General features: G+C 45.0%; 2 protein-coding genes across 2 annotated transcripts in view; one reads left to right on the forward strand and one right to left on the reverse strand.

Annotated features, from left to right (window-relative positions):
• GNAI2 (G protein subunit alpha i2) overlaps positions 1 to 8,580 on the forward strand; it is a 139,593-nt gene extending 131,013 nt beyond the window's left edge. Inside the window, exons 6-9 of the mRNA XM_035105998.2 lie at positions 2,613 to 2,742; positions 2,925 to 3,078; positions 6,198 to 6,423; positions 7,413 to 8,580. Coding sequence (XP_034961889.1) covers positions 2,613 to 2,742; positions 2,925 to 3,078; positions 6,198 to 6,388 — 475 coding nt within the window. The 3' untranslated portion in view covers positions 6,389 to 6,423; positions 7,413 to 8,580. The remainder of the gene's footprint in view (positions 1 to 2,612; positions 2,743 to 2,924; positions 3,079 to 6,197; positions 6,424 to 7,412) is intronic.
• A 1,836-nt stretch (positions 8,581 to 10,416) lies between these two features.
• Positions 10,417 to 20,357, reverse strand: GNAT1 (G protein subunit alpha transducin 1). The gene is made up of 8 exons (XM_035105999.2): positions 20,049 to 20,357; positions 18,671 to 18,713; positions 17,562 to 17,703; positions 16,916 to 17,073; positions 15,879 to 16,007; positions 14,649 to 14,778; positions 13,631 to 13,784; positions 10,417 to 11,045 (listed from the first exon to the last, which is right to left on the reverse strand). The coding sequence occupies exons 1-8, from the start codon at positions 20,152 to 20,154 to the stop codon at positions 10,855 to 10,857; spliced, it is 1,053 nt and encodes a 350-aa protein (XP_034961890.1). The 5' UTR covers positions 20,155 to 20,357; the 3' UTR covers positions 10,417 to 10,854.
• Positions 20,358 to 22,142: the final 1,785 nt, after the last annotated feature.

The raw sequence follows: 22,142 nt of genomic DNA on the forward strand, positions 1-22,142 counted from the left end.
AGAGGGATGGGAAATGGGGTGGAGTATAGCAGAGGAAAGTGGGGTCGGCTTACTGGAAAAGTCAATGGGAGCAGCACTCCACACTGCAACGTTTTGTTGCAGGGCCTACGTGTTCCTTTCTGGGGCCTGGACTGGTGTGAGTGAGTGGCATATGGCTTTCCTATTCTGTGGCACCTGGTGGTTCATTCATCCTGAACCTATTTCCCATTTCCATTCTCCCTTGAGTTCTTCTATAGGTATCCATGGTAGTTTGGCTTCTCCTAGGATTCACAATGATTTATGTTGGTAGATGCAGTGGCCATGTTTTAGCTGCATTTATTAGTCATTCTTGGAACATGACGATGCCGTCACATGGCCTTTGTTGGGAAATCACCTGGTGTTTTAGAGCAGTTTCTAAGTACCACTAATGGCCTTGCTCAGGTCCTGCTGGGCAGCTAACCCATTATTATGCACTGCATGGGCCTTCAAATGACTTACGGCTCCATTAGCCAGATCAGATGTTCTTCTCCCCCCACACACACCTACCCCACGTCCCCCAAAGCAGAAAATATGCCTTAGTTTACAGTCCTGTCCCACTGCGATGCAGCCCACACACGTTTTTGCTCCTCCAGCAGAGGCAGAATCATTTTTCTCCTTCCATCTGTCCACAAATTGAGGCTGCAAGATAACGATCTGAATCCAGAGTGTACTTCAGGAAATGCTTGACTACCACTGCCAGGCAGTGACTAATGCTCATGTTCTCTCCTAGTGATATCAGGGTAAATTCTCAGGGGAATGACATTAGAGAAAGTATCTCACTCATATGCAGTGTTATATTAGCATTGTCTTCCTTTGCTACCTTACTACGAATGCCAACCAAGATAATGTATATATAGTCTAAAATGCATGGGGTTCAACAGATTTCCTCTAGGAGCAAGGCCTTTTCAGTCACAGGACCATCCTAGCCCAAGCCATAACGCTCTATGTTTTCAAATGTTGGTCTAAAACCTGCCCCTTTAAGCTGGACTTAGAGGATTCTGTTGCTCCTCACCCTTCTGTATAGGTTTTATTGTGTATTTGAGTTTCTGCTGAGATTAATATGTCTGGTTGTGTTCACTACTTTTCAACTCTTGCTTTGGTTTTATTGTACAGTTTTTTTTGTTGCAATGTTTTTGATGTTAACTGCTTGGAGTAAATTAGTAGCAAGTGTCAGGCAGTGGCTGTCTCCTCTCACTAACTAACCTCTTTGGCCTGATATACTCTAAACTGGGCATCCCCAAACTTCGGCCCTCCAGATGTTTTGGCCTACAACTCCCATGATCCCCAGCTAACAGGACCAGTGGTCGGGGAAGATGGGAATTGTAGTCCAAAACATCTGGAGGGTCGGAGTTTGGGGGTGCCTGCTCTAAACTCTTAATGCTGGGGAACTGTTTGTATCTGCCTTCCATGAACACTTTTTCTTGGGAGCTATGGCTCTTCTGAAACCACAAAAGTAATTTTCTCTGTGCTTCAGGGCAGGAAGACACAACCCATGAAGCACATAAATTTCATTGAACGCAGCAACTATGCATGTCATTTATCCTCAGTAATTTGACAGACAACCTCCTATCCTGATGCGGTAGTGCTATGTTACCCCACTCACAGGATAGGCAACATATTGTAGACATTAATAAGGGCAGAAGAGGGAGGATCAGTGATCACCATTTTTGTATTTCAGCCATAAGTTTAATACAGTGGTAATAATAATAATAATAATAATAATAATAATAATAATAATAATAGCAGTTAGTGTTATAGTTTGGGAAAGTTTTTCGGAAGCCAAACATCCAATTGAGTGCAAGAAGCTCCTGCAGCCAATCGGAAGCTGCACCTTGGTTTTTGAACAGTTTCGGGAGTCAAACGGACTCCCGAAACAGATTAAGTTCGAGAACCAAGGTTCCAGTGTAGAACATCACATGTAGATCCAGCCTCAGTGCCTATTGCTTGGATTAGGGAAAATCATTGCCTTGTGCTAAACTGGTTGTACAGAAATCCTTATCCAGTGCTCTGGTTACTGCAGCTATCATGACACCGTCATCATGGTTGTGTTACTACCCTTCGAGTTCACTGTGTGTGTTCCTTAGTGCACTGGCTTTGGCTATGCTGTCAGTCACTATGTTGATGCTGAGAATGGTGTATTCAGCAAGTCTGTTGGTGTTACTCCCTTTCAGACACTTAGCAATTGGGCTCCAGGTCCCAAACAGAAGAAAGATGTACTTCTTAACCATGCAGCAGATGGCTCTGAGAGATGCAAGAAGTTTCCTTCTTTCTTTACATTTCATACAAGGAAGGGAAAGTCCAAGAACGTTTATCTGAGGGAATCGGGTCTGGGCAGCAGTCTGCTACTCAGTATACTCATATTTGCAACATTCAGCAGGCAGGAAGGTTTGCCCTCCAAGCCATTTTGCAGACTTAAATCTCCACATTTCCCCATTGTGCCAGTAAGGAACCAGACTCAGTGACTGCTTCAAAGTTATACTTAGTTTCCAGCCGTGGTTAAGCCCATCTTTTCCTTTGGTTTTCAGCAGTATGATCTTGCTGTAATTGCTGTCATGTCAGACCTCAGTAACATTGTGGGGTTTTTTCCCTCACAGGATGTTTGATGTGGGGGGACAGAGGTCCGAGAGAAAGAAGTGGATCCACTGCTTTGAAGGAGTGACTGCCATTATCTTCTGTGTTGCTCTTAGCGCATATGACTTGGTTCTGGCTGAAGATGAGGAGATGGTAAGGAAATATTCATGTTTGCAATAAAGCCTTCAAAGTGCCATGCTTGCTCTTTGGGACAGAAATCGCTCGATTTTGTTTTCTTAGATTTCCCTATACTCTTAGGTCTTCAGCTCCTTTGCCCTTCCCCCTTCTTCCTCTAAGCACACTTCTTGGGCTCAGCATATTTGTTGCCTTGACAGAATCGGATGCATGAGAGCATGAAGCTGTTTGACAGCATCTGTAACAACAAGTGGTTCACAGACACATCCATCATCCTCTTCCTCAACAAGAAAGATCTCTTCGAGGAGAAGATCATCCACAGCCCCTTGGCCATCTGCTTCCCGGAGTACACAGGTACGTAGCGCCATTTTTTATTTGAGAAATTAACTTCAAATCCCACATGTCCTTAATTACTCCTGTACTCTGGGAACACTGTCCTTGGATTGGCATCAGTGGCAGGTGAGGAGCAAGTTTCTGTCTCTCAATCCCCCCCCTTGTGCCCTGCCATCTCTCTTTCTGTATCACTCCCAGTTTAGTTTAGAACTAAAATCTAGTGGGAGGTGGTGTGCAGGCCAAATTTATTATAGGATTCTTCTAGGTCAGGGATGGGGAGCCTGTGGCCTTTCAGATGTTGTTGGACTACAACTTCCATCATATCATGCTGCTGAGTCTGGAAGGGTAATTTATGCCCTGAAACTTGCATGGACTCACTGTGGGGAAAACTACAATTCAAAGATGGGCACGACCTATTCAAAAGGTGGTTAAGGAGAAAGTTTCTATCTACAGATGCTTATGAAAGCTGTGTGTCAATTTCCATGCATATAACATAATATGAAATGTAGGCAATACACACTTTTGCCAAATTCTGACAAAGCTTCCACTTTTAGAAGCAAAGGATTGTGGTGGAAATAATGTGGGAACCAGGTAAATTGCACATTTGATCAATGCACACATTTTGTAATATATAAGGGATCAGGCATGTAAGGGTGAATATAAGCAGCCAACTTTTCACATGGGAAGTGTGGGGCAGTTTCCCCATTGCTTTATTGTACACTCTTGGTCTCTTTTCAACAACATATAAGTCGTATTATAAATCTCTGATACACATGCTTTGATTCCAGGGGAACATTTCTATTTCTGTAAGCTAGGGGGCAGTAGCGTGTGCACTTGTGTAAACTTGTGCATGAAGACCTTGTCATTTATACAGTTCAGATCCTGAAAAGTAACCACAAACAGAAAGGGAAGAGGTAACACCTTAAAAATTGTAATATTTACCGTGCCATATACAGCTTTGCTACTATATGTTAGTCTTCAGAGTGCCACAAGACTCCCAGTTGAATGAAATTCCTGTGATATTAGAATTTTCTTGCAAGGGAGTGGAGCAATTCAGTGACAGCACAAGCCCTGTGTCTTTAGAACAGTAGAAAGAAAGGGCATGGCCTTCTGGATAGGCCCAGGAGGAAATGAAATTCAGAAGACAACCAGTCTGCATTTTGCTCAACAAGTGTGGCTGTAGCTAATAAGTGAATGGTAAGTGCTGGGTGTCAGGGGCCCAGTTGTAAGACTTTGGCAGTGGAAACGGGAGGTGCTTTTGTGCCTGTTGTGCACGGCAGGAAGTGTGGAATTTTCTTTTGCTGATACGCTCATCAGCTGCAGCATGTAGGAAAATGAATAAAGGAACAAGGCCAAGGCAGCTTCTCTAACAAATTTAAGTAACATGTTGCAGCCCTGCTCACTCAGCTTGCCACCCCCTTCCATCCTCCCCCCACATCAGCCCTTAGAGCTTCTTTTCCCCATCCCATGCAACTACTGTACTAAGCTCTCTTTTCACCTTCCCAATCCTATTTCTGAAGCCACTTGCCTGTTCTGCAACCCATTTTCACCTTTACCCCCAAGTACCCCCAGCCCCTCCTTTTGTGCAGCTCCCCTTGCACAGACCCCCCCCCCCCGGTAACCTCCTGCATCTTCCTCCTTCCTCATATTGCAACTACAAAGCACCCTTTTCATATTCTGCCCGGTTATGGAGCCACCATCTCCTCTCATTCTTCAGACCCTTTCAGGCTCCTGCTTTCTACTCCTTTCTTCTTTCTTTTTTTGCATTTTTTACATTCACTCCCTTCCCCTCCACCCTCCTTTTCTCAATTCTCCCTTGCACACAGATTGCCCCCATTTCTATTCTCTCTCCTCTTTTCTTTTCTGAAGCATGGAATATGTGTGTGTAAAGAGAAATACAAAGAGAAATAGTTGAGATATACACACACAGTAGCAAACAGAGCCTTTCCCAACTCCTTTCTTACTGTACTCAAATCTTGTTTAGAACTGCTGCTACCCCTCTGGGTTACCCCTCCCCCTGCTTGCTCTCCTCAAATCTCTGCCACTGTTCATAATTGACTTTTTTTTGTTTTTACTCTCGGTATCTCTCCATCCCTGCTTCACTCAAACCACCATTCAGCTCTGATGAATATATAAAAACGGCCAAGAGTTAGAATCGCTTCTTAGGGATTCTGCAAGAAGGATCTCTTCCCCTCCCTTTTCTTCTCTGTTTTTAAGCCTCCTCCTGACCGGAGAGGCATGGTATGTAAAGCACAGCTAGGGATGGAAGAACCTGCCAGTTTCAGTTCTGTCTGTTTCTCATGTTTCCAATTTTGCAGTTGAAATAATAAATCCTCATGAAAATTCAACAGCAATTTAGTGCTAATTTCTCCTAATAAATAAAATTTATATGCAGTTTTGACTAAGCTACACATTATTGCAAAGCAATTTTTACTAATAACAATGGGTGGGGTATAAATAAATAAATAAATTATTATTATTATTAATTTCCTCACACCCTAATGCATACCGGTATTTTTATGCATTTTTGTCAACTATGGTTTGAGACCTGCACATTTCAAAGGATGGCTGTGTTTCAGTTCTCATATTGCTTTGGAAAGTGTGAAACTGATCGTTTTGCAAAGTGACTTGACCCCCCCCCCAAATGCACAGCTCTATTGCAGTGGCTTCTGTCGGCATTGCAGCTTTCTGGTATGACTAAGCTGTGTGGCTCCTGAGGTTCATGAGGAGGAGCCGGAGCCGGTCAGGCAGTGTATTTCCCTTTGAATTTATTTAGACAGTTTTGCTGTTAATTCATCCAGTCGCTACTCAGTACTAGGCAGATGAGGAAATAAGAACCTTTTCCGGGCCAGAGTCTTCAACTCTGCCATACCGCATTTCTACTATAAACTGCTCATGGATTAAAATAAGCTCAAGCTGGAGGTATCACGATTGTTCCCAGTGTTGTTAGCAGCGTATGTTGGCCTCTTTAAGGACTAGAGCAGGAGTTACTGCATTGCATTTCTGAACTACCAGCGTCTGATTCCATGGGTGTCGTTACAGGGGCAGAAATCTACATTGAGTTAGTGCACCTAGTCCTGTCCTGATACCATTCTGTGGATCTCTCTCTCTCATTCTCTTTCCCCCCTCCTCTTCCTTAGGGGCCAACAAGTATGATGAAGCTGCTGGCTACATCCAGAGCAAGTTTGAGGACCTGAACAAGAGGAAGGACACCAAGGAGATCTACACCCACTTCACCTGTGCCACTGATACCAAGAATGTGCAGTTTGTCTTCGATGCTGTCACTGATGTCATCATCAAAAATAACCTGAAGGACTGTGGGCTCTTCTAGCTCTCCAGGCGGCATCTACTGAGGAACACGGGAAGGTGAGGCATTGCACACACTCATCCAGGTGCCTGAAAGGGCATGCACTTCTGTTTCTTCCCGGGAAATAAATGTGTGAGCAAGACATGGCTGTCAATTCTGTGACAACTCTGTACACCTTAATGCACCATTGTGCGTGGCTGTGTCTCAAAGGCAGTAGCAGAAGCAACTGTTTGAGATGCCAAAGGTGGATGGGCACTGAAAGCTGGCAAGGCGAGGGGGCAGAGGAGTGGTTTTGCTGTTGCAGAAAAATGAAGCAGAGTCATTGATGCCCCGTGAACTTGAGTTGATGGAGCTGGAGGGCTTGGCTTGCTGGAGGGGAGAAATGCTAGCTTGTTTTCATGTGGGCTCCCTTCAGCTCCAGTGGAGATGAAGCTCTTCAAAACCTGATGGGGGATCAACTTGTTTAACTGCTCTGAACCAATCTTGAAATGCATCTGGGCCCCTTGGCATAATTCCAGGCTCAGGAAAATGGTCCATCAGAGATTAGCTCCCAGGCCTTTGGCTTTGTATTAAACAATCTATGGCCTTTTAAACTTTTTTGGGGGGGGTAGTATTATTATTTGTTATTGTGTTTTTATATTGTAAAACTGTCCTGTGATCCTCTGATGACGGGCAGTATACAAATTTAATGAATAATGATCCAGCAGGCTCTTCTAATGTGCTTAAGAAATGAAGGGTGAACCCTTCTTTCTCTGGGTATATTACAAACTAACATTTAGCTCACAGACTGGGGAGGTACTGAATCAATGGTTGCACATGTGGTGCTAGCTGAATGTCGCTTGGGTCCACCATGGCCACTGAAGTGAGCAATGTTTGTGTATATCTGTCCACCTCCTTCAGATAATTGACTTCCGTTCTGACAGATGTGCAGAAAATTAGAGGCAGCAGGCTCCAAAAGCAGCTTCCAGGGTCCTGCCAATGCCTGCGGCCAATGCACTCTTCTATCAGCTTGAGCTGATTCACTTTTCTGTGCTCTCTCCTTTTGCAGGATTACTTGAACTGCTCCATATGAGGAAGAGGCTGGTTTTGATGAAGGGAGGACTGCACCATTTAATGACTTCTGCTTCTTACATTTTTGTTCCATTCCTTTTCATTTTCCCTAATGATGAGACTTTGGAGTTTCTGCCTGTCCGAGGGACAGTTTCCATTGCTTCCCCTGCTCTGTGCTGTCCCGGGTGCCTCTTGCAGGCTGCTTGTATCCTATCCCTGTGCCCACAAAGCCTTACTGAAGCACCAATGATTGGTGGCCTGCCATAGCTGTAACATTTCCATGTATGTCCATTTTTATTTTTATTTTTTAAAGCTGAAGTGCAGAAAGTAACAGGTCAAGGGGTTTTGGACAGGTTTTTAATGGTTTTTCCTTTCCTTTTTTTAAAAAGGCAAATGGTCCGAGTAAACCTCTGTCTGGCTCTGCCAAAGCAAACCACTGTCCATTTGTTTTTCACCTTCCAACAGGTGGAGCTCTTGCCATGGAGCAAGCGTCTCAGCTCCTACCTCCATAATTTGCACAGACTGGCAAGAAAACGAAAAAAAAAACATTCCTCCAAAAGCCAACTTGTGCAGGAAAAGTTGACCTATTTTTTTTAAAGAAAACCTTTTTTTTTTAAAGAAACCCTTATTTAAAATGTCATGTAGTAAACAGTTGAGTTGCCCAACATGAGCTCATCTTCTCTAGTAAATTTTGTGCCTTGAGGGTGTCTGTATGTTTACATCTGTTTCTTAGTTTGCTTCAATGTGCATTGTGTTTTAGATTAGCATAAAATGGACTCCCCCTTTCTTCCCCCCCCCAGCCCTTTTCTCCCTTTCTGCTGTGGTCCAGGCCAAGCTTTTTATGACCACCTTTTCTTCCTGGCCACAGAATTAGGTTCCTAAGGGCTAAGATTCCACTAAGGACTTCTTTCCATTCCTTTGTGCCCCACCCCAAGGCCTGGGCGTGCTCCTGAGGTTGCTGTAATGTCAGGTCTATTTTAATGTATTTTCTTAGCTCTAACTGTAGTATCAGTTGAGGAAACACTGCTGTATGTTAAGCGGTCCTGCCTGCCGGGCAGTCGATGGGCACTGGGGCCATTAGTAACCGTCAAGACGCAGCCTAGCTTTTATCACAATGTTTTACCAAATTGTTCACACGGTTTGAAATAATAAAAAGTAGAAAGAAAGCCCTGTTTACTCTGCATTGCTTCTCTTGCACGCACCAGTGAGGACTTTTGCATTGCCAAATGGATTTTGCTTTAAACCATGGCCACGAAAACACAACACAGCACCGAAGAGCTGGCTTCGTACATGGCTCTGAAAGGCATCCCATCAGTCTGGCATCATCTGCACTTCAAGGTTTGCAAGTGATTTAGTTTAGATAAAACCCAGGCACATGGCTTTAAGTTTATGATCAGCCACAACCCTTGGAAATCGCACTTCTCAGAACAAGCGTGAATGAGTAAAGACTTAAGATAACACATGGGCTCCTAGCCTTTCTAGCAGTGTCCAATGCAGCAGATCACCTGCCATTCGCAGCTCCCACAGCTGATTAGGGGCTTTCTGGTGGGGTGTGTGTGTATGATTTAATACGATGTATGTATGTGACCATTTGCTGCATGGCGTAGAATGCACCACTGGCTTCCTCGTTTGGCTGGGAGGAAGCCAGAGACTTACCGTAGGCAGCAAAGAAGAACCTTTCCTAAGTTGACCCTGAGCAACTCTGCGAAAGCCATCTCTCAAGAAAGAGTAAGTGATAAATGATTCTAAGTCCTAGAAACGAAAGAGATAAAGTATAAAGAAAAAAATTGTACTTATTACTTTATTGATAAAACCAACTATTTGTGATATTGTGAGGTCAGTGTGTTTGGGCACATACTGTTGGTGCTTTTACAGATAATTACAGAGCCTCCCTGGTGAAATAAAGAAAAGGCTTCACTAAAGAACCATGCTGAGAAAATGCCATTTAAGCAAAAATTAAAACTGAAATCTTGTATTAAGGATAGCTCTAGGATTTTGACTTGTGCCTTGACCAGGAGTTTGGTTTTCAAGCTTTTGCACCTTGTGTAAAGGCTTGAATCTCTCTCCATCTACTCGTACTACTGCAGCACCCTGTGTGCACAGGTGTGTTAGTGCCCTAGTACACCTATAAGAAGCCTAGCAAGTGCCCACTATTTACAAGAGCAGAAATCAAAGGGGACAGAAAGAAAAGGGTTTCCTAAACTGTCAGGACTCTGCAAACAAGCCCAGTATGGGAGGAAACTCCACACATGCTTAACAACTTCCACACCACAGAGGTGGCTCAGGTAGAAAGCAAGTTACCAGAATGAAGCTCCTGCCTGCTTTTCCTGGGTGTCAAGGATGAGGTAGCGGTCAACACTCTTGGGGTGTAATTTGGAAGCCTTCTAGTAATCTCAGAGTTCCAACTCCAGAGGGTCAATTAAACGCCCATGATGGGATGGAGAATCTTTGGTCTGACTTAGCTCAGATGAGGGAGAAACTTCTTTTCCCCATCTGTGGATCACTATAGCCAGCCAGCGTGCAAGAATGAATGTGAATGGGTGCATCAGCTCAGGTAAGAGGAAAGCTTCCCTTTCACACTGCTGAATTTGCAATGCTGCATTTGACCAGAAGGGCCGGGAACACCTAGAGAGAGAAAAGGTATACAAAGTGAGGATCCCGCTTAGCAACTAGTTTTCCTTGAAAGCCACTTTGGCCTACCCTATCCTAGCAACTGAATAGCTTTGTTGGCTCAGAGCAAGGATCTATCTAGTCCAACATCTTGCTCTGCATATCGGCAAACCCAACCCCTCACAGATGCCCACAAGCAGAGCTTGGGCGCTTGCCCTCTGTTGTTGTTAAGGAGCCACAGGAATTCATTGCTTACTAGACCAAGTTGCTTGTCTAAAACTCATTTGCTCTCCCTGGGAGCCGTTCTTCAGGGCCTCAGTCCAGGGTGGTTTCACATCATCTACCCAAACTGGAGATGTCAGACACTGAACTGTGATCTTTGACCTTCCATGTTTCTCCGAAAATAAGCCATACCCCAAAAATTAGCCAAACCCCAAAAATAAGCCATAGTGATAGGCAGTTTAACCTTGTAGGTTAAACTGTACCATACTTAATAATAAAAAAGACATCCCCTGAAAATAAGCCACTGTGTGTTTTTTTGAGGAAAAATGAATATAAGACGGTGTCTTATTTTTGGAGAAACACAGTTCTATGTTAAAAGTATTTATGCTCCAATATTGAGATACAGGCCTTTCCCCCCCTCCCCCCAAAAAATGGTTCAGTGGTGACGCCAAGAGTCTGCCCTGCTCTGCTGCAGAAGGCTGCTTTACTTCTCATTGCACAATCAAATAATACAACAGGATCCGCCTAACCATTTGCACTAGGAAAGTGGGGTCTTGGCTAACCCACTGCATAGAGTTGACCAACCAGGGAGAAAAACCCACCTGCAGTCAGAAAAGGCCACAATCCTTAAGATTTTCTTTGATGATTATGTCAGTGACAGCATCAAAGACAAACTTGACATTCTGGGTGTCTGTGGCACAGGTCATGTGTGAGTAGATTTCCTTCACATCCTTCCTTATGTTCAGCTCCAGGAACTGCAACTTGATGTAAGCACCGGCATCTTCGTAGGTATTGGACCCTGTATAGACACGGATGCTGGGATGGTATCAGAGAGCAGCTTCACTTAGGGATTGGTTTTTTTAAATCTGCCTCTACACATTTTCACATGATACCTCCTGCCTCAGAATCATCCTCCATCCACAAAGTAGGCAGGGCTCTAATTATTTGTCGTGATATATGCCTCCTGGGGCAGGTTGAGATTGGACACAACTAGGACATGTCCACTGCCCTGACGCTAAACCTGACTCCAGCTGGACTTCAGGCTGTGAAGAATTTATCCCAATCTCTGCCATGCAGAGCACAGCAGCTGCTGCAGCTTAATCACTTGTTAGAAATGATAGTCATAATTACAGCAAAAGTTCCTCTGTGGGAAGTGTTATGCACCTCACATTTCTGTTGCTCAGAGAACATCCCTTTCGATGTTCTGTAATTCCCCTGGTAACTTCTGGTTCTGCATATCTTAGGGGCCCTCGTCATTCATATAAACCTCACCTGACGTTTGTAGGAGAGCTCCTTCCTAAAAACTTGCTCATTTGGTGAAAGGGGTGTGGGGACCACTAAGTTTGTGCAGCTTTCCAGGGTTCTCTCAAACGGTACATTAGTACTTTCTTGGATTCAAATAATCATGGTTTTTTATTAAAAAGTTTGATATTTTGATAACACCAGGGTGTTCCAGATATTTTTTCTTATTGGAACAGCTATTGTGTCATATTTGGGCTTAAAATACAAATTTGACACGAAGGGTAAAACTGGATGTGACATCAGGTCTGTTTGTCTGTTCCAATCACATATACCAAGTAGGGAGCTGAGGGGCCAGTATTGAAAGCAGAAGTGGTGTACGGATGAGGGGAGCAAAACCTTCCCTCTAACCACCCAACTGAACTCACTGCTGCTACTCACTGCAGTAGCTGAGGAGAAAGGCATCTGTCGGGGAGGTAAGTGGGGCAGAGTTAGCCTAGACACATGCTTCCCTGCTAAAGGCTAGGCCAGTGTCCCCTGCTTTAGACAGGATTTGGGCCAGAACCCTAGGTAAAGAGATGCCCTCATTGCTCCTAGTTTGGGCATCAGTCCCGTCTCTTGACTTTTCCACTGTGGGTGAAAAGGCAGTTGGGGGCAATTTTGAGCAAGAAAATGGCCAAAGGGGGATTGGTTAAGCCACCTTCCCTCTCCATTTGCAACATCCAATGGCTCCTTTTTAAAAGGCAAGAGGAGTTTTGCATGCATTCAGGTTTTTAACCATGACCACACCAAGCACACCACATTTGAAGTGCCTGCATTTGGTAGGAGCTGGAGGAAAGCAATGTTAAAGACTAAAATGAAGTGCGGAAACTAAAAAAGAAGAAGTTCTGTTTGTCACACAGTCCTTGGAAGATCACTGGAGATGCCGCGTTCTGGTTTACGTGGCAGAGAAGTGCCATGTTTCACAGAGCACTGAGGCCCCCTAGTGGCATCTCTCCCAAAACATGTTTGGTTTTGGGTTTTTCCACAAAAGGAATACCCACCTTCTCTCCCTGCAAGATAATATCCATAGATTACAGAAGCTAACTTGTTCCTTTTGCCCAAGGGAGCAAATGAAATACTCCATCTATTTTTCTCCTTGTAATAAAAGTTCATGACAGCACCAAGCACACACAGTGCCAAGCTCTCCACTGGGGGCACAAAGGGCCAACTCTTCCCATTCCCGCCTGCGGCCCTCCCCATCCCCAGTCACATGATTAATGCAGCATCCACCCAAGAAAATAGAGGAGTGTTGTTAACAGCTCCATAAAATAATAGAAGTGGGTGTCATTCAGAAAGTCAACATGGCTGAACTCATGAATTCTAACATGGTTAGGCCAGCTGCAAAAACAATGTGTTCCTTGGGCCATCTTTGTATGGTGTCAGTTGTACTGAATGCATTATTTGACCCTATAGGTTGACAAGAGGGAGCCTTTGTGGAGATAAAGAAATTAAAACTTGCTTCGTTGTGATATTATAGTCCTCATCTAGTACCACCATCTTTCTTGGAAAGGCGGGTGGGATGATGGTACAGCCCTCGGTCATTTATTTCCTCCTTACTTCATCTAAATGTATGCAATTTTCCCTTTCTATCTTAATGCTTATTTGATAAAAAATGCCATACCACTCTGAAACTAGTCAACCTTGCTGGTGTTCAGCTTCTGAAGCCTTTTTCAGAATGAAAAAAGAGAAAACTCTCTTCCTGAATCTAACATGCAAATTCCGGCATTTCTGCTCACTAGGAGACAAGGGATGGGACAACTGTGGCCCTCCAGATGCTCATGGAATTGTAGAGTTGGAAGGGACCCTGAGGATCATCTAGTCCAACCCCCTGCAATGCAGGAATAAGCAGCTGTTCCATATGCGGATCGAACCAGCAACCTTGGTGTTATCAACTGAGCTAACCAAGAGCTAACTCTAACCAACTGAGCTATCCAAGAGCTAGACTGCAACACCTATAACCCCCCAACACTGACCATGCTAGCTAGGGTTGATGGGAGTTGGAATCCAACAGAATCTGGAGGGCTATCAGTGCCACACACACACACACCCCGCTAGAAGATGCTGCAGTCACACCAATGGGGACGTTGCACGCTGGGAACTCACCATCGTAATCTGGAAAGCAGATGCTGAGGTGTGCCTTCTTGATCTTTTCCTGGAAAACGTCTTTCTTGTTGAGGAAAAGAACAATGGAGGTGGTGGCAAAGTAGCGGTGGTTGCAGATACTGTTGAAGAGGTGCAGGCTCTCATGCATGCGATTCTGGAAGGGAAGGCAGGATTAGAAAGACCTTCAATTTCAACCATAGTCCTAAACCAGATTTTATCAGAAACTTTGCTCCTCTGCCTTTCAGTAGGCAAAAACTGGGTCCTAAATGTACAGAAGGTGCATTCTTGTAACACTATCCTAATCCCCTTTAGGTCATTTCACCATGATATGCCACAGCCAGTTCAGTCTCGGCACTACTTATCATATTTTTCTATTTTTTGGGAACCCAAGTGGAGGGAAATTGCCAAGAGTTGTTCAGTTTTTTGGGGGGGAATTGCCCAGAGTTGTTGAGCTATTTGGGGGGAGGGGGAATCGCTCACAGGCTGGACTGCCGCTGCCAATCGCACACCTTGCCAAAGCCACCAATCGTCTGGCCACCAACAGCCGCCAATCGCCCGCCCAATTGCTGGAGCAGGAGCCACTCGCCAACAGGCCTTGCCGCAGCCACCAATCACTGGTGACAATCTCCTGTTCGTGGCTGCCACCAATTGCCCCCTCTGCACTATCAGTGTATAAGACAACCCCCAATTCTTACCATTTAGTTATAATTTAAAAAATCGTGTTAAACACAGAAAAATATGGTATGTCTTATTTATACTCCATGTTTCCTTCTATGAGCTCATGGCAGCTGTAGGGCACCGTCCCCTTCACCCATTTTATTCTCACAACAACCCTTTGAGGTAGGTTAAACAGAATGACTTGCCCAGTGAGCTTCATGACTTAGTGAATGCTGATCTCCCCAGTCTGACACTGTAACCATTCCAGAACACTGCCTCTGTCACTAATCCACCACGCCTATTTACAAATCCTGGCAGCCAAAGTCTAAAAGGTCTTAATATACCTTGAGGTGCTACTTACCACATCGTCATCCTCCACCAGGACCATGTCGTAGGCGCTTAGGGCAGCAATGAAGATTATGCAAGTGACTCCTTCAAAGCAGTGGATCCACTTCTTGCGTTCTGAGCGCTGGCCGCCCACGTCAAACATCCTGCCAGGAAGTTAAGACAGGCCCCTTCTGAAAAGGCTTCCCCAGCTGTCCCCCAATGTGTTACTGCAAATTGATGGGGAAAGGTCTGCAGTGAGCCATAGGGCCCCCCAAAATGTGGTCCTTAACAGCGAGGTGAATGAAGAGCTGACCGTCAAATTGCAAGGGTGAGCATTTATTAATTATCTCTGGGACTGAGTGAGAATGGGGAGGGGGACAAGCACAGCAGAGATGGCTTCCCACAGTTTGGAGTGAAGTAATACACAGGACCATTGAAAGAGACACCGAACCTCCGCTCCCTCTGGTAAGGCCATTAAGCCCAAAATCTAAAATCACCTAACTGCACCATTGTGTATACCTATCAGGGTTGTGTTGGATTATCCATTACATGAATAACAGAGGTACAAGATATTTAAATTATGTACCTTTCTCTCTCCTTTTTCCCATCAAAGGAAACAAGAGTTTTCAACCTGCATTTTCCCCCTCCAACAACCCTCTGGGGTACTTTTGTATGAACAATACAGACTTGCCCAATCTCACTGGGGATTCTTCTTAACTGAGTAGAGATTTTAACCTGGGACCATCCCTGCCCCCGCCCCAGCTGCCTGCCTAACCACTGCACCTCACTCTCTTAAATAGGTGGCAGCACCTATTGCTATACTGATTTATTGTCCTTCGACCTTTGGCGTACAGAAAGGAAAGATTGAAAGTGTCCCCAGAATGACGTAAAATGGAGAAGAGGTTAACTAAATTACATCCCTCCACAATGCACTAATAGTGACAATACTTGGTACTTATGGAGTGATTTTTCCTAATTGCCCAAAGTCCTTCCCGTACATTGGCACAGCGCTATAAAGCAGGTCAATATTATCACACTACAGGTGGAAGTGGGGAGGCCAGGAGGGAGCGGCTTGCCTAAAACCAATCAGCCTGTTCATGGCTGAATTGGGAGTTCCAGTGGAGGATTGGGAGGGGGAGTCAAAACTCATGCCTTTCATCACAATTCTGTACCAGTTACTCCATGGCAACTGCTTCCACAGATACATGATCTTTTGCAATCTTCCTTATTGGTCGGTTGTCTGCCAGCCACAGTTATACAATACCTGAAGTGGAGGTCCTTGAAGGAAAACTGGGATTCAATTATGCCCGTGGTCTTAACCCTGGAGCGGAGAACATCCTGCTCTGTGGGGACATATCCAGGGGCCACTAGTCGTGGCAGGTCACTCAGGTAACTGTGAATAGAGAAAGGCACCGGGGTTACCATGTGAAGTAGATCTGAGAGACCTCTGGTCTTCAGAGTGGGCAGTCACAATGGGGAAGGACCAGGGCTCAGGGGCGGAGCATGTGCTCTGCATGCTGGCAGGCTCAACTTCTGGCATCTCTCCAATAAGGGCAGGAAGAGACTCTTGCCTGAAGCCCTGAAGAAGTCTCTGCAAGTCAGTGTAGACATTACTAAGTCTAGGCTACACTGAGCCAAATGGACCCATGGTCTAAGTATAAGTCAACTTCCTATGTTTCCTGTGGTCATGAGTGTTGAACAAGGTGAGTGACAGGTTATATCAGAAATAACATTGTTCTTAAAGAATCAGCAGCAGGAAGGTGGCTGCTAAGTACTCTGCTGTACTGCTCAAATTCAGCAAAGCTGAAGTTTCCTGATCTCAGCCTTCCTTCTTGAATTACCTTTCAAGTATCTGCTTCTTAGGGAAGCACCTTGCCAGTTGCAGCAGGTGAAGGCTGCCCAAGAGTGGCTGAGCATAAGGATGTTCTCTCCCCTGGATTTCTATGCTTCCTGGGCTTGCCTATGGCGTTGCCATCTCTGCTGCTTTTTCTCTTCCATCTCTGATGCCATCACTGGCTGTTGAAGATTATTTCCTCTTTCAACAAGCCTTCTAGGAGGATTTTTTTTATTAAAAAAAAGTCTTAGTCATTATATGCATTAGATTTTAAATTGTATGTGTGTGCATTGTTTTAACTGTTTTTGTATATGCAGTTGTTTTACTGGCTTTTTACTGTATTGTGAAATCATTTTGAGATGCTTCATAGGAAGCGATTCATAAATGAAATAAATAGAATTGCACTCCTGTGATAACTTTGCCTCAAGGGGCCTTTGCCTCAAGGGGTGTAAGCAATGGGTTCCTACTAGCCAGCTGAGTCATTCAGCTGATACTCTGAGGCCCTCTCAAAGCAGGCTTGGATGCCGATGTCCTCCCAGAGCCGGCAGATAATGTCGGACATCTCCTTCGACATGGAGCCTTCTTCAATGGTGTCTGCTAAGTGCTGCAGCTTGCGGGAATCATCCTGCAGTAGAGAAAGGAGGCAAAGTTAAGTGCAATAAAGCACCCCTTCCCAATACCCTTCCCTTTATATCAGCCTCTGATTATGAGAACAATAGATTAATAGATTACTATTCCCATTGGGAGGGACGGAGGTGGCGCTGTGGGTTAAACCACAGAGCCTAGGGCTTGCTGATCAGAAGGTCGGCGGTTCGAATCCCTGCAACGGGTGAGCTCCCATTGCTCGGTCCTAGCTCCTGCCAACCTAGCAGTTCGAAAGCACGTCAAAGTGCAAGTAGATAAATAGGGACCGCTCCAGGCGGGAAGGTAAACGGTGTTTCTGTGTGCTGCTCTGGTTCGCCAGAAGCGGCTTTGTCATGCTGGCCACATGACCCGGAAGCTGTACGCCGGCTCCCTCAGCCAATAATGTGAGATGAGCACCGCAACCCCAAGGGTCCCTTTACCTTTACCTTTTATTCCCATTGGGAGAAAGTCCACTCCTCAGTGACTCACCTGCCTGGCTGAGTCTCCATACTGGATGTTGAGTGTGCCCATGGCCCTCACAATGGCCAACATGGACTGCAAAGTATTGCTGTAAATAATGGAGATGAACTCCAAGCATTCCTCTAATGAGTAACCATCCTGGTGGATAATTCTGTGAAAGGTAAAGGCAGAAAATCAATCCAGCAGGTCTTGACTAGTTGCGCTAAAGGATGTTGGGCAGGGGTCATGCCTGGGCACTAGCTCTGGCCAAGGGAGGCAACTGCTGAGAGGCCAGCTATGGGGCCAGAGATGACAAACACTTAGCTTGGCATCGGAGCCATTCCAGCACATGACTCTATACTGCAGTGTTTTAATGCTGTGACCTGCCCTGAGACTTCAGAGTGAAGGGTGGGTTGTTAATAGTAACAACAACAACAACAACAACAACAACAACAACAACAACAACTTTTCATTCTGCTGCATTTATCAGAAAGGCATCTGCCAGCTTAGGTCTCTCCAGGGCCATGAAAAGTTTTGCAGTACTGTCTGGTTAGACGGGAGTCAAGCATATCCACCATGAAGAACAAAGATTTTAGAAACGGCTTCAGAATGTTTTGCCAGAAAGAAACCTTTGGAATGGTGTGTGTGGAGGAAATGTCTCTAGGTCTAGGGAAAACTGAGGGTGGGAAGGTGACTGGCTAATTTTCCCTTCTTCCTCTCCCAACTCTTAAGAGGAAATTACCTACCATGGAGATAAAAACAATGCAGAAAGCCAGCCAGCAGTTCTCTCCCAGCATGTTTGACTGCATTCCCCTCCAGCTGCTGGCAACGAGTACACGCTTTACAGGGAGCAATAATCCGCGCCTTGAAGGATGTACTTGTATGTGCAGACATGTTTGTTGTGTACAAACACTCTGCTTTTAGGTGTTCACTTAAAATATCATGGGTGTGCACCTAAAAACATAGTATGTGAAGTGGCCTTGTAAGAAGGGGGGGCGGTCTGCACTTCTGCATTACCAGTCCCTTCCAGATGAGAATGCAATTGGGTATGCTAAGGAATTCCTATTAGTACAGTTTCACTATCACTCTTTAAGAGTTATTGTAGTGGGCAAGGAATAGCTGCCTGTGCACACACATACTTCATTTGCTTGACAATGGTGCTTTTCCCTGATTCTCCAGCTCCTGGTGAGGGAAAAATAAAAAGGAAAAGAGATTATAATCTGTATTTGACTCAAAAACTTAATTCCATCCATGACACAAAATCCACAAGAAATGACCTGCTGGGAGGTTTATTGTGAAGTGAAGTGGGTGAGGCAGAGTGAAGGATGGGGGCAGCAGGGGTAATCCCTCGGGTTGCTGCTCCCCACCCCAAGGCCATTGTCCAATGTTGGAGGACATGACATACAACCTGCCCTGGATATGTTTAGAATACACAATCCAAACCTCCTGTGTTTGGGGATGAATACAACATTAAACAGCCAGAAGCAGGGAGAGACCTTGAATCATCTAGGGCTGCCAGTTTCCAACCAGCCATTGTAGCTGTGCCTTTAACAGCTGCTCAATGTGCAGATACTTGCAGCAGGTACCTCCCTGCTGTGAAAAGCTTCAGTTACCAATCACTGCAGATTGAAGGGCAGTTAAATGTCCAAGAGCAGTCCAGGCTGGGGTTTGGGGTCAGTTGACTAGCCTACCTATCTACCTCTTTTAGATTTTCCAAACTTTGGCAGATACATGCCAAGTTTTGGGAAGGGAGGGGAAGAGCATGGTATGGTAGAAGTGGGGAAATAACTACGATATTCCAAGTACGGTGACAGCAGGGCTGTTGCAATAGCTTTGTTGATATGGGCTGTGAGGTCAGGGTGGCCCTCTGAGTGATCCAATTCACAGGACATGCCTTTTCTTTCTTGCCTTATAATGAACTTCCCTCTAGACATGGATCTATGCTGGTGCTGCAGCAAGTGAGCTGTGGAGGATTACCTGGGCCCAAAGGCTTTGGTTAAGATTGCTTTAAGCACTGCTCACCTTTATGGCAGAGATAACATGATCTGGGCCATGAGCAGCTTAGCTGCAATGCTTCACAGAAAACAAGCAGTGCAGGCACACACAATGATGAGGGCATCACAGCTAAGGGCAGGAGACTATTGGTGTGTGGGTGTGGGTGTGTGTACTGCTACCTCCTTCCCTGTGTTGTGTTTGGACTCAGCCTTGCCTTGCCTCATAAGAACCAGACACGATGCCACTGGACAAAGCCCCACACTGAGATGGAAAAGGGGGATGGAGCGGTTGCAATAATACCTTGGTGGCTCCGTAGCACTGCCATTGGGCAGGTTCCTCAGAATCTGAGGGTCCAAATGGCTGCTGTTGGAAAGGTACAGATGCATTCACCACCAACATCTACAGCACCAGCTTTCAGAGGTGCCAAGAAATGGGGAGTATTGGGAGGGGGGTCAGCGAGGGGGGAGAAGTAAGTCACAACAAGGGCAAAGCCTCAGTGACTGCCTGTGGGGGTGGACTTACCAAGAAGCAGTAGCTTGACTGTCCTGGCATCCATCTCAGCATCTTCCTTCAGTTTCTTCTCCAGCTCACGGGAGTGTTTTTCCTCTGCACTGGCCCCTGCACCCATCGTCCTTTTCGTTCAGCAAGAGAGGATTCCGACAAGCCCCTGTGGGATTTCCAGCACGTTCTGCTGCGGTTTGGCCTTTCTGTCCAGCCCAGCAGTATTCCACACAGAACCTTCCTAGTCTTGCACCCTTGAGATGTTTCAATACTGATGGCTGCTCCCACCCCTTTCCAGCACCAGCCACTTTCTGCCTTGCAGGTGGGAGGACTTTGCCACTCGGTGGGGTCAGATGTTCAGTATTGGCCAATGTGAAGTGAGAACAGGTGAATAAGGGGCTGGAGCAATACACCCACAGGACCTCCCTCTTAGTTTAATCTGACTTGCTTTGTTCAGCAGCTGCTCAAAGCTATTCCTGAGATAAAGCCCCTCAAATCCCCCCACATGCTAAACTCAGCAGTTTCCACTTTCTATCTGCTCTTGACCTGGAGGGAAGCATCAACACTGTAAAAGCAGACCCCTCCCTCCAAGTCGCACCTCACTCCTCCTGCTATAGTAGCATTTGCTTCCATCTCACTCTGGCTTCTGAGTGAATTACATTTATCACAGCTTGAAAGAGGACAGTTAGCTTGGTTGGGCCATTCCAACTCCCTACAACCCTCCCCCCCCATACAACCTCAAGATAGGGAGGCTAATAAAAACTACTAGTACCATCACCCCCAAACTATTAATAAATATGACACTTAAATTCTCATGAAAAGCACCCTGCAAATTAGATTTTTTTTGTGATTTACAGAAGTGGAAATGAGTGTGGGGGACAGTATTATCTACATACAATGAGTTCTTGACTAAGAGCAGCATCCAGATCTCACAGATTCGATTGCAGTGCTTACACTGGCTCTGCTAAAATGTGGGTGCTATTGACATGTGAATATATACTGAAGTATGCCAGTTATTTGTGGAATACCTGCAGGGAGTGCCTGGTGCTGCCTAATTCAAAGAACCATTCCCCCCAACTTGGTTTTTAAATGGATTGTTTAATTTGTGAGTTTCTGTAGGTACATATGCACATGGAGATATATAATGATGTACCTGCAATTCAGGAAAGCACTTCATGTATCTGATGAAGTCCACCAAAGCTTATGACATAATACTTTTGTTAGCCTTTAAGGTGCCAAAAGACTTTCTTGTTTCTGCTGCAAGAGAGTGATGTGGCCACCTCTCTGGAAATAATAATGGAATGTGTTTATAATGGACAGTAATGGTTAATCAGGTTTGCAACAGGATTAACTGATGAGAGGTGAGTGAGATCTATTTAGCCATTGTTCCTGGAACTGTTTGATCTAGATCTGCAAGGGAATATTAAAAGCGGTTACTCAGAACTCACCTTCCCTGCTCCCTTTCCTTCTGTTCTTCCTCCTTCCATTCCCCCAGTCTTTTGTCTCTTGTGAACTTGCTTATTCCCCCTTGGAAGTCTGTATATGTGGCTGAACTACAGGTATATGCTATAGATGTTGGGTAGGGTAGGGTTATTTATTTATAAAGAATACTTAGATCATAAAAATATTTAAGTGGTTTACAACTAGACTGTCTATATACAATAAAAACACATTAAAAATAAAAACAAGAGACCATCAACTAACTGCTACAGAACAATGTCTTCTTTATCGCCTACAGAAGCTTGGCAGCAAAGGGGGGAAAATCAGGAGGTGTTTAAGGGATAAAACAAAAGGTCATTGTTGAGGCTGAGGAATCTTTATTAGTATTATTTACCTGCTATTTCCATGTTTTAAAAATACACATGCAAAACTTTAAATAGTATGAATTTAAGTTAAAAAAACAACTGGTTATACGGGAAGAAAACTCAAACATACTGACTTGCCTTGTTCCTGAGATAAGGTACTAATACTCTTGTGAAAAAAAAGATAAATGCCTTTGCCAAAAAGCAGAGCTCGGGATCCATCTTCCAATACAAGGACAGACATCTGCAGAAGAAACAGCACCCAATATCATGGACTGGCAGGGTGCTGACTTGTGTGCACTGAGGGACGTGG

Source organism: Zootoca vivipara, chromosome 2 (genome assembly GCF_963506605.1).
Source record: "Zootoca vivipara chromosome 2, rZooViv1.1, whole genome shotgun sequence".
NCBI lineage: Eukaryota > Metazoa > Chordata > Lepidosauria > Squamata > Lacertidae > Zootoca > Zootoca vivipara.